The sequence below is a fragment of the Molossus molossus genome, unplaced genomic scaffold (assembly GCF_014108415.1).
Source record: "Molossus molossus isolate mMolMol1 unplaced genomic scaffold, mMolMol1.p scaffold_m16_p_33, whole genome shotgun sequence".
Lineage (NCBI taxonomy): Eukaryota > Metazoa > Chordata > Mammalia > Chiroptera > Molossidae > Molossus > Molossus molossus.
The window spans coordinates 1,433,780-1,446,081 of NW_023425370.1; the positions used below are offsets into that span (position 1 = coordinate 1,433,780).

At 62.3% G+C, this 12,302-nt stretch overlaps 1 protein-coding gene across 1 annotated transcript in view; it reads left to right on the plus strand.

Moving 5' to 3' along the window:
• TSNARE1 (t-SNARE domain containing 1) overlaps positions 1-9,506 on the plus strand; it is a 75,208-nt gene extending 65,702 nt beyond the window's left edge. Inside the window, 2 exon segments of the mRNA XM_036281307.1 lie at positions 3,090-3,196; positions 9,389-9,506. Of these exon segments, the coding sequence (XP_036137200.1) occupies positions 3,090-3,185 (96 nt within the window). The 3' untranslated portion in view covers positions 3,186-3,196; positions 9,389-9,506.
• Positions 9,507-12,302: the final 2,796 nt, after the last annotated feature.

Consider the following 12,302-nt stretch of genomic DNA (forward strand, 5'->3'; position numbering starts at 1 on the left):
GGAGCTCCTCCCCTGGCAGGGGCTGCAGGAGCTGGGGCAGAGAGGCCCGAGGGAGGGGCTCCGCTGTGTGCCAGGAGGGGCTGGCTCCGCTCCCACCATATGTCCCGGCTAGAGCATCTGGCCCGGCCCTGCCTGTGGCCGCCCCGCCCTCCTCTTCCCCTTGAAGTCACTGGGGAGGCCCAGTGAGGTTTGCTGGTGGGGGGGAAGGGGCTGGAAGGGGCTGGCCTGGTGGAAGCTGATCATAGGCTTGGAGGGTCCTGGGAGGGCCTCTGCCTTCCTCGCCGGCGGCCTGCCTGCCTCTCTGAGGTCCACTCCACTCCGGCCCGGGCCCTGCGCTGCTGCCGTGGCTCTCGTGTCCCCTCCTCTGTTCAGCCTGGGCTGGGGGTGGAGGACAGACAGGAGGGACCAAAGAGGGACAGGCCCAGTGTGATCACACACCCGCTCAGGAGCTCGCTGCTGCTGTTCAGCCGGAGGCTGACACCAGGGCCCAGCAGGTTGATGTGAACCAGGTGGGCAGGTGGGCAGGTGGGCAGGTGGGCAGGTGGTGGGAGTGAGAGCAGTTGGCTGGGCCCTGCCTGGGCCTCGCTGGTGGCAGAGCCGGGCCGGCTTGCCCAGGTCACACGGTCAGGCCGGGGTTTGAAGCCAGACCTGCCTGACCCCCGCTGGCTCCCCTGGGCACCCAGATCCGGGCAGACTCACTGGGGCTCGGTTCGCTTGGGTCTTTGTTCAGGGAATGGGCGGGCGGGAGGCACGCCGTCTGTGAGCCTGGGGACCGCGACCAAGTCTTTGCTGCTGGGCTCGTCTTGCTCAGCGGTTCACCGGCCGGTGGCTTCGGGCTGGTCACTTCAGCTCCCAGGGCTGGATGAGGGGGAGGGGGAGGTGAGCGAATCCACGCGGCCTGGCCAGGTCTGGGGTTGAAGACCGGCCACAGGCCCAGCCCCGGACCGCGGGTGCCGCCTGGGTCCTGACGTGCTCTGGGGCTCAGGGCCCCTTTCCTGTGGCTGGACCCTGAGCTCTCCCCCTGCCCAGACGGCTGTGGCTTCCGAGTGCCCGCTCACCCACAGCTGTGGGTTCTTAGATGGGCTGATTTACTCTGGGCCCCGTCCTGGCCCTCCATGCCCCTCCTGCACACAGCTGGCAAGCCCCCCAGCAGTGTGACTCAGGACGGCAGCAGGAGGGCAGGCAGACCTGAGCCTCAGATGTGCCCACACCATCTGGGCAGGGCACATAGCCTCTGAGCCCAGTGTCCTGGCCTGGAGCACAGGGCTGGGAAGCAGGGCCGACTGATGATAGCTGATCTTTGGGCTGGGGCGTGGTCCCTCCCCAACTGGGATGACACTGAGGTCACTGGGGTGGCCTGGTCATCCAACCAGTGCCCAACAGGTCTGAGACACTACTCTAGAGCAGGATCTGGGTCCTTACCCCAAAACTCATTGTGGACATCAACCCCTAAACCCCTGTTCAGTCCCACCTACTCCAGGAACACCAACCCCTCAGGAACCCTGTCCCCAACAATGTCTTCCCTTCCTCATGGTTGCCTTGCTGTGCTTCAATCCGAACCTCCACTTGAGAGCCACCTTGAGAAAGCGGGTACATGGGAGGATGGGTGTGTGGGTCAGTGGGTGTGAGGATGGATGGGTGGGGGGATGGATGGAAGATGGGTGGGAGGATGGATGGAGGATGGGTGGGTGGATGGATGGGTGGAATAATGAATGGAGGATGGGTGGGTGGATGGATGGATAGGTTGGTGGATAGAGGGTGAGTGGATGGATGGGTAGATGGGTGGATGGAGGATGGGTGGGTGGAATAATGGATGGAGGATGGGTGGGTGTGTGGGTGGATGGATGGATAGGTGGGTGGATAGAGGGTGAGTGGATGGATAGAGGGTGAGTGGATGGATGGGTAGATAGATGGGTGGATGGAGGATGGGTGGGTGGATGGATGGTGGATGGGTGGGTGGATGGATGGGTGGGTGGATGGATGGGTGCATGGATCAGTGGATGTGTAGAGGGAGGATGGGTGGGTGGAATAATGGGCGGATGAATGAATGACCAGCCCCAGCATCCACCTAATGACTCAGATGGGCAACCTGGGGACTCATCTTTGGCTTCTGTTTCCCTCACATATCTGGTCACAACGAGGTTCTAAGAATTGGCCTTCTGGTCTTGCCTCTGTTCCCCCAACCCTCCTCTTCTGCTCTGGGCCCCATCTTTCCATGGGTCAGTCTTCCTCCTGACCCTTTGCCCTGTTTCATCTCCCTTTTCCTGCCCATTCTCTTGTTTGCTTCCGAGTGGCCTCTTCACTAACACTCTCTTGAACATGTCACTCTGGCCTATAGTTTCTCACAGTCTTGGCTGGCATCTCAGGAGTGCTGTCCAAAACCCTCCATGTCCTGCAGGCCGGTCTCATCCATCCCCCGTTCCCTTCCCCCACCCCCACTCCAGCCACTCGGTGACTTACCCGATTATTTTCATCTCCCATTTTGCCCTAGTTCTCCCTGATCCCTTGCCTCCCACCTCCCCGCCTGCCTGGGAGTCCGATACCCCCTTGGGACCTAGATGAGGCCTCGCTTTGTTCACATGACCTCTCAGCCCCTCCCTGATGAGTCCCTGGCCCAAATCTGTGTCTTTTCCCCATGGAGCCTTTGATGGTGGGGCCCAGAGCTTGCTGAAGTAATAACCCAACACTATACAGGAACAGTAAGACTGGTGAAGACCACGTGTCTGATATTTGCCGGACCCAGGCTGCGTGCCCTCCGTGCATCATCTTAAGGCTTTCAGATGTCCCCTGGAGCTGTGGCTTCACCCTGTGTGTGCGGGAGAAACCAAAGCACTGAGAGGTGTGACTACCGAGAACCACACCAGGCCCGGCTGCCCTGGAGCGGGGCCGTCTTCTGCCTGGGGCCTGGCTCCAAGCCAGCCCAGAGCAGTTCTTGAATGAGCTTGTGTGCCAGCCCAGGGAAGAGCCCCTTCCAAGGGACAGGTTCTGCCTAGACCCTGCCCAAAGTCCCCAGTGGGCACCAGCCAAGTGCCCCACCCCAGGATGGGAGGCTGGGGGTCGAAACACAACAATGTCTTTCTCTCTCCTAGCTCCAGAGACGCAAGATCAAGTGCTACTTCCTGTCGGCTGGAGTCACCATTCTGCTCGTCATCATCCTCATCATTGCCACTTCTATTCGAAAGTGATGCCACCTGTGGTAAGTTCCCCACCTTTCCCCACATCATCCGTTCCTCCATCACCCAGTCATCCGTCTTTCCATGCATCCTCATTTCATTCATCCACCCAGCCCTCCTTGATCCATCACCCCCATTCATCATCCATCATCTATCCACCATCCATCATCCATCCACCATCCATCCATGCATTCATCCATCCATCCATTCATCCATCCATCTATCCATCATACATCTATTATTCATCCATCATCCATCCATCCATCTGTCCATCCATCCTTCATCCATCTATCATCTATCCATCCATCATCCATCCATCTATCCATCTATCCATCTATCCACCCATCTGTCCATCCATCCATCCATCCATCCACCATCCATCCACCATCCATCCATCTATTCATTCATCTGTCCATCCATTCATCCATCCATCATCCATCCATACATCTATCCACCATCCATCCATCCATCTATCCACCCATCTGTCCATCCATCCATCCACCATCTATCCATCCACCATCCATCCATCTATTCATTCATCTGTCCATCCATTCATCCATCCATCATCCATCCATACATCTATCCACCATCCATCTATCCATCTATCCACCCATCTGTCCATCCATCCATCCATCCATCCATCCACCATCCATCCACCATCCATCCATCTATTCATTCATCTGTCCATCCATTCATCCATCCATCATCCATCCATCCATCCACCCACCCATCCATCTTCCTCTGTGTCAGGCCCAGGTTGGGCCAGGTGGCTCAGCAGTGGACACAGCAGATAGGGGCCCTCTTTTCCTGGAACTCACAGCCGTGGGGCAGGCCAACCTGAAGCTCGCTTTATGTGTCACTGACTTCCTGAGGTCACAGCTGGCCGTTTCCCTGGGAAGTCAGGAGCAGAACAGTGGGGTTGAGTGGTGGGCATGTGCTGGGAGCCCCGGGGAGGGAGCGAGGCCCCCGATGGGGAGAGTTAGTCAGGGAGCCTCACTGAGAACAGGGCTGGGGAGTGGGTGTTCCCAGAGCATGGGGCCCTGGGCGGGAACTGGAGCCGGACTCGATGGGGCAGAGCAGGGGGGGGCCCTGAGTGACAATGCGGAGCCTCCTGCATGTTCAGCAGGTGTCTGAGCACCTTATTTCTGGGTAACAATTAGCTCGAAACCGATTGTCCCAAAACAACCTCGGACATGACCTCACAGTTTCTGTGTATGAGGAACTCAGAGGTGGCTTAGCTGGGCGACTCTGTCCCCAAGGCTGGGCTGGGACGCCCCAGAAGAGTAAGGCGCTAGCTCTGGTTGGCACTGAGTGTGGGCGATGGGGGCCAGGAGGGCGGGGGAGGGGCTCACGGCTGTCAGCCAGCCCTGTGCAGGTGTATGACCTGGGCCCATCCTCCGCCTCCCTCGATGGGCGGGTCCCAGCCCACGGAGCCCTGGGCTGGGGGATGCAGAGGACCGTGGCTTTCCCTAGAATGCCAGGCAGTGGGCCCTGTCCGGTGCCCTCACGTGCTGAGGTCAGAAGAAGGGTCAGAAGAGGCTGGCAGGGAGGCAGGACAGGTGCCAGGGAGGGGTCGTGGGGAGGAGGGGGCTGGGAGGGTGTTCGGGTGCCCAGCTGACAAGGCCCTGGCAGCCCTGCAGTGGGGGAGGGGCCTTCCCCTTCTCCTGTGCCTGGGGTGGGACTAGCTCCGCTCGCAGGCCCAGCGGTGGGAGGGCGTCCTGGCTCCTCCAGCCGGAACCCTCTCCCGAGGTCCCCGCCCCTCCCCTTCCCGAGGCTGATCAGTCAGGGCCACGGGCTGCCGCCACTCTGCACCCCGCCCAGGCCCAGCCCCGCTGCCTGACCCTCCCGTGCCAGAGGGAAGCTCAGGGGTGGGTTCTGGGTCCAGGGGTCCCGTGCCTGCTCCCGCAGACCAGTGGGGGCAGCTGTGCCCTTCCCTGGGGTCCCCACTGCAGCAGCCTGGTGTGAGCAGTGCCCCAGTCCTCTCCAGGGGACGCAGGCTGCGGCCAGGCCACGTGGCCAGCCAGTGGCCACTTATGTGGCCCTTGGTCACAGGCGGCAAGAGGAGGGAACTTTGGCTCCAGTAGCTAAGAGAGCAGCGTTGGGAGAAAGGGGGGCCCGGGCAGCTCAGACCCCGGGCTGAGCCCACGTAGGCACTTCTGTTAGCTGAGAGAGACACTGGCCCACCCCAGCACCACCTGCCAGGGGCTCTGTGGGACCTGGAGACCCTCCCCGGACAGTCTCCTGCCGAGAAGGGGCGGGCGTGACCCTGTCTCCCTCTCTGCTGAGTCGCTGAGGACAAAGGCAGACGTCTAAATATAAACAGCACTTTGAGGAAGGAGAGGCTCTATTTAAACGTGGGGGGTTATTATTTCCGCAGAGAAGAGCGGTCTCTGCAGGGAAGCTCAGGCTCCCTGGCGTGGGGAGCTGGGTGCATGTGCCCACGGCAGTGAGAGGGGAGGCCCCCCCACCCCGGGCACCTCAGCCGGGCGCCCGGGCTGCACCCCTGCCTGGGCTCATCTCTGCTCACTGCCCCAGCCGGGAGCTCGCAGGGCCTGGGGGCGGTCAGGACGGGCACTCACGGGGGCCGGGGTGGGGGCAGCATTGCCACCATGTGGGCCCAAGAACAGGGCACGTGCCCAGAGTCTGCAAAGTGGGGAGGCCAGTGCCCAGTGAGCCTCATGCGCCTGCGAGGCCCTGGACTCAATTACAGCTGATGTGAAACTGCTCCAGGACCAGGGTCAGAGCTCCGCCTGTGACAGAGGCCAGGGCTCGTGTGTGACCAGGGTCAGGGCTCGTGTGTGACCAGGGTCAGGGCTCGGGTGTGACCATGGTCAGGGCTCGTGTGTGACCAGGGTCAGAGGTCCGCCTGTGACAGAGGCCAGGGCTCGTGTGTGACCAGGGTCAGGGCTCGTGTGTGACCAGGGTCAGGGCTCGGGTGTGACCAGGGTCAGGGCTCGTGTGACTGAGTCTGTGTTAGGATTGGGCGTCCTCGGTCTGGCGGCATCTGGGACAATACAGGACACAGCTGCCCATCCCAGCTGAGCTGAGCTCCTGGCCTCAGCCGGGCTCTCGGGGCGTCTCTCCTCCCCCTCAGGAAAGGCCAGCTGCTTCCGCAGCACCCCCAGGCCGGTCTCTTGGTGAGGGGACCTGTGATGAAGGTTCCAGGGAGTCCCAGTGTGCAGGATGGAGGAGCAGGGGCTGTGGTTCTGAGTCCCCGTGTTGCCCACACCCCGGGGTGTCCGGAGGTCAGAGCTCCGCCCTGTCGCCAGGCAGCAAGTCTTCAGGGAAGCAGGAGTGGAGGGCCTGTGCCCCCGGCCTGGTGGCTCAGTCCCAGACCTTGAAGACCAGGCAAGCGGACAGTCTGCAGCCCGATTGTCTGATAGTTGGGGTGTGAGTCTCGGCTCTTTTGGGGAAGGAGCTGGAGGGACCTTGGAGAAGGAAGTAAGTCCTTGGGGCCTGGGGGCCTCCCACCCCACCATCCCGGAGCCCACGGCTGCAGGGCCTGCACCGCCAGGACCTCTTCCACGTTGGACGTGACGGCTGTGGACTGGTCTGTGGGCCCTGCGGGACGTGAGCTCTCGGTGGTCGCTGAGCATGGCCCAGCGTGTGGAGGGTGAACGCGAGGGCGCGTGTGGACAGGTGGGTGCCGGTGTACCAGCCGCTCCCTGCCACGCCACAGGCCGGGCCTCAGTCAACAGTCAGTGTCTGCAGTCAGCAATGAAGCATTTTCATGAGCAGAAAAATTTAAGGGGCTAAATGGAAGCTCACAGCAAGTCACAGTGAATGTTTCTGAAAGCCACAAAATATCAGCCTTGGAGCCGTGATTCCTTTTTGGGAAGCCTGATGGGGAGCTTTATCCACACACTTCTGTGCATGTGCATGTGACTACATGTGTGTCTGCACGTGTGCATGTATGCACGCCTGTCTGTGTGTGCATGTGTCTGGGCATATCTGTATGTGTGTGCACTTCTGTGTGTGTGCGTGTCTGTGGGTGTGTGTGGGCATGTCTCTGTGTGGCTGCACATGTGTGCATGTGCATGTGTGTGTGTGTGTGTATGGGCATGTCTGTGCACGTGTGCACTTCTGTGTCTGCATGTGTGTGTCTGTAGGTGTGTGAGGACATGTCTGTGTGACTGCATATGTGTGTGCGTGTGTGCGCCTGTCTGTGTGACAGCATGTGTGTGCGTGTGTGCCTCTGTGTGTCTGCGTGTGACTGCACGTGTGTGCGTGTGTGCCTCTGTGTGTCTGTGTGTGCCTGTGTCTGTGTGCACTTCTGTGTGTCTGTGTGTGTGTGTCTGTGTGTGTGTGTCTGTGTGTGTGCCTCTGTGTGTGCGTGTGTCTGTGTGTGACTGCATGTGTGTGCCGGTGCATGAGGCCTGGAGGGAGTGTCCTCTAGGTGCCCCCTCCTGGAAGGGCAGGAGACAGCTGTGATCCGCATGCGTATCTTCTGTTCTTTGAGCGCTTAGTAGGGCTTCACATGGGGATCACCTCCCTGGGTCGTCACCGCAGCCCCCACGGAGGTGCAGATGGCAGAGCCGGCACGCGGACAGATGGGGGTGCTGACTCAGAAGTGGCATCGCGGGGTCATCCTTCTGCACTTGGGGCTGTCAGGGAAGTGTGGCCCTACTTCAGGGCCCCTTCGATGCAGGGACCTGACCCATGGAGGAGCGCACAGAGGGGCCGTCCTCAGGCCGTCCTGGCGGAGGAGAGGGTCCTGCTGCCGGAGAGGCCTCGGTGGTCCAGGAGGCCCCAGGGTAAGGACAGGGAGACAAGCATCCGAAGATCGGGGTGCACTCGAAAGACCCCCCAACTGTCTCCCTGCTCAAAGCAAGCAGTTTTGCTTCCAGGAGCTTCTTGGTAATTGCAATAATAAATTGAATAATTAAGCTAAATCCACAGAAGAGAATTAAATATTAATTTCTAATAAGCTATTTAGAGTATTACCAGCAAGCACCACAGAACGTGTGCACACTGGTGTCGCCCCAGCCCCAGAACTGGCCTCGGGACCTTCCCTCCCATCCGGGACTGACCCCCACTCAGCCTCGATCCAGGAGGGCGACAGGCAACGTGTCAGAGCCCATGAGCTGGTGTCAGCCCATCAGCAGGATGGGGTGTCTGCAGGCCTGGACTTGGATCTCCCTGGCGGCCGAATTTCCTCAGCAAGGGAGGGTGGCTGGTGCCCTTTGGTGGAGTGGTGAGCGGATGAGAAAATGGCATGTCTGAGGGACACTGACGTCATGCAGGTGGGCAGCGTCCCCCTAGGACGCCGGTGAGCTCGGCCCCAGCTCTAAGTGGCTGTGCTCCGTCCAGAAGGCCTGCCACCATCACCCTGCAGCCAGGACAGCATGGGGTGGTCTGGCCCCCACCAATCAGGGCCGTGCTCAGGGCGGACCCATGTATGGTCTGGTCACACTCTGGGTCCAGACCCTGGTCACAGAGTGGCTCACTGACCCTCTGAGCACTCCCGGGCTGGGCAAGAACTGCTAGCAACTCATGGCTCTGCCACAGAGCTGAGGGCCCAGAGTGGCGGCTGGGGTAGCTTGCCTGGGGTTCACCAGCCGTCTCCCTGACAGGGCACAGGGGTGCCCGGGGCATAGTTGTTGCCTGAGAGGAGGGTACACATGAACCAAAAGGGTCGGTGTGGGAATGTCAGGGTGGGGGCTTGCCCAAGGACACCAGCTGGGAGCGGCGTCAGCGGCAGCATTGAGCCTGGCTGCCTGAGTCCATGCTGGCCCGGTGGCCACTTCCCTCTCAGGGCCTGTTTCCTCTTCTGTGAAATGGGCCCACCTCCCCAGGGCCCATCCCAAGTTGGCACGGTTTTGCCACCTTCTGACTGCCTGGCCCAGCCCCAGGGGAGTGAGTGCTGTTCTAACAGTCCTGACTCCTGAGAAGGCTGCAGGCTCCCGTGGAGGTGGTGGCTCCCGTGGAGGGTGGTGGCTCCCGTGGAGGTGGTGGCTCCCGTGGAGGGTGGTGGCTCCCGTGGAGGGTGGTGGCTCCTGTGGAGAGTGGCTCCCATAGAAGGTGGTGGCTCCCATGGAGGGTGGCCCCCGTGGAGGGTGGCTCTCGTGGAGGGTGGTGGCTCCCGTGGAGGGTGGTGGCTCTCATGGAGGGTGGTGGCTCCTGTGGGGGGTGGCATGTTGGGAAGAGCCAGGCTGGTTGCCGCTGCACCTGAACTCCCTTCTCAGTAGGGGTTCATGGAGCCTATTGTTTTGCAGGTTGATGCTGTCACCTGGCCTGCATGGACCCCGGAGACCTTACACCTGCCTGTTCCCACCTGGGCATTGACCCGCCACCTTCGCTCCGGCCTTGGCTGCGCCGCCCTAATAAACTGCCCCTGCTAAGCCCGCTGGCTGTGGGTCTCTCCATCTGGGGCTGGGAGGCATCTCTCTGGCCCTGGGGTGTGAGTGTGAGTGAGTGAGAGCCTGGATGCTCCCTGTGCGTGTGCTGGTTGAGGTCGGCCTGGCGTGAACCGCGATGGGGGTGGTCCGGGAGTGATCTGTGTGGGGCCGGCCCCTCCCTCCCCGAGAGGCGCACAGCCCGGGCCTTCTGGAAACATCGGAGGGGCTGGAGGCAGCTCTGAGGCCCCTGCAGCTCCGAGATCCGACCTCTGCCTCCTGACGCCCAGCTGGGGACGGGCAGGAATAAAGGCTCCCCGCACCTTGCCAGAGTGAGGGGTTAGTGGGGGAGACGCCCCTAAACAGGAGGGGGGCAGAGGGCAGGAGGCAGCCCCTGCTGTGGGGAGTGGGTGCCCAGCAGGCAGGCGGAGGTCCTGGCAGCACAGCGCTGGGGTCAGCACCACCCCTCCTAGGTCCCCAGGGGCTCAGGACCTCACTGGGCAGGGAGAGGGAGCCCCTGCCCCTCCCCCACACCCAGGCCCAGGCCTGGCTGGGAGGGGTGGCGTCTGAATGTTTCATCCAGGCCGCTTTGTCCCAGAGGCTGTTTCAGAGTGTTTCGGATTCTGTGAAGCGCTTTCTTCCCCAGGGACCAATGAGGTGCGGGCAGTGCAGCCTGGCAGGGGGGTTGGCAGACGCCCCCACCCACCTCCTCAGCTTCCCACAGTGGCTGCTGGCTGCCTGGGCCCGGGGTGGTCTGCAGGAGGTGCGGGAGCAAATTGGATTTTCCACCTCGCGGCTGCAGGTGTGAGGGCGGCCAGGGCACAGCGCCGGGCCCAGACACGGGCCCCCAGGCTGGCTTAGCGGGCTTGGGGGGCTGTGTGGAGGTTGGCGGCCCTGGATGTGGGGGTGGAGAAGCCAGTTCTCTCCCCACAGCCGGGAAACCGGAATAGTGGAGGCGCTGGTTGGGGTCCTGTGAGCTAAGGTCCCCGCGCTGGCGCTGTGGCCCCCACTTTGCAGAAGAGGACGCTGAGCCCCGAACACAGGCTCGCCTGCAGGGAGGTGCTGCCGGGGACACAAGCTGGGCTCGGAACAACTGCAGGACCTTGGGGAGTCTGGGGGCTGGCCAGCCCTCTCGTGGGAGACCTCGGTCCCCGAGCACCCCTGCTGGCCCTGTCAGCCCTTCTCAGGCGGCCCCAGGGGAGCAGCTGCCTGGGGTGAGGAGTTCAGGCCGGCAGAGCGGGCAGCGCGGGGCAGGAGGCAGGCGCCCAGGATAGCGCTGATGTCAGCGGCTACGGCCACCGCCTGGCTGGACTCAGCCTCCCCACCCCAGAGTGCGGTGTCCCAGTGACCTTCAGCTCCAGTGCGGAGCGGTGAGGCAGCCCCCGCCAGGGAGGCGTCCCAGCCGGCGCCCACTGTTGCAGGCATGGGAAGGTGCGGGGGTTGGTGTGGCCCCTGTAACCATGGTGTCCCCTCCCAGAACCAGCAGGGCTGGTGGAAGGACCCTTCTGTCCCTCCTGCTCCGGGGAAGGCCTGGAGAAACCTGGTTTCCTCCAGTCACGCGGCCTGCGGGGCAGAGCAGAAATTAGGAGCGGCTCCCGGTTCCCAGGCCAGACACGTTTGTAGGGAGCAGAGTTGGTTGGAGTTGATCTTCCCTTTGGGGAGGTTGGAGTGATGGAGCCCGGTGTTGGCAGATGGCAGGATCCCGGGTGTTTACTCAGCAGGGACCACCTCTCAAGCACCCAGGTCTCCCCTGCACCGTCCTCAGTCCACGTCTCTCCCGCACCGTCCTCGGTCCACGTCTCTCCCGCACCGTCCTCGGTCCACGTCTACCCAGCACCGTCCTCGGTCCACGTCTCCCCCGCACCGTCCTCGGTCCACGTCTCTCCCGCACCGTCCTCGGTCCACGTCTCTCCCGCACCGTCCTCGGTCCACGTCTACCCAGCACCGTCCTCGGTCCACGTCTACCCAGCACCGTCCTCGGTCCACGTCTCTCCCGCACCGTCCTCGGTCACGTCTACCCAGCACCGTCCTCGGTCCACGTCTACCCAGCACCGTCCTCGGTCCACGTCTCCTGCACCGTCCTCGGTCCACGTCTCCCCCGCACCGTCCTCGGTCCACGTCTCCCCCGCACCGTCCTTGGTCCACGTCTCCCCTGCACCGTCCTCGGTCCACGTCTACCCAGCACCGTCCTCGGTCCACGTCTACCCAGCACCGTCCTCGGTCCACGTCTCTCCCGCACCGTCCTCGGTCCACGTCTCCCCTGCACCGTCCTCGGTCCACGTCTCCCCTGCACCGTCCTCAGCCACCTTGGTGCCCTGGAGAGAGTGTGGGTGCTGGAATCTCCAGGCTCGGTTCAAATCCCACCCACCCACTCACAGCTCCCTCCCTCTGAGCCTCGGTTTCCTCATCTGTAAAATGGGACCATTAAACCTCCACGAGGGTGACACGGGCCAGCCTGTAGAGGGCCGTGGCTCAGTCTGTTCCTCTCAGGCTGAGCCGGGTGCCCTTCTGCCCCAGAAGCCCATGAGCACCCTGCCCAGAGCTGGCCCAGGCGCTTCGAAGCCCTTGGCTGAGACCAAGGACAGCAATCTACCCCAGTTCCTTTGCTCTCCATCTTGACCTGTTCGAATTCTCTCACCCTGATGTGGCTCCGACCTTCGTTCTGAGGGGCTCAGGCACGGTGGCCCTGCCTGAATGGGCGGTGCACCCTCCCCTGGCACCATCGCAGCACCAGCTGTGCCAGGACACCCTCTGGGCTCCACCCACTTTCAGCCGCACCCCCTCAGGCCTCTGG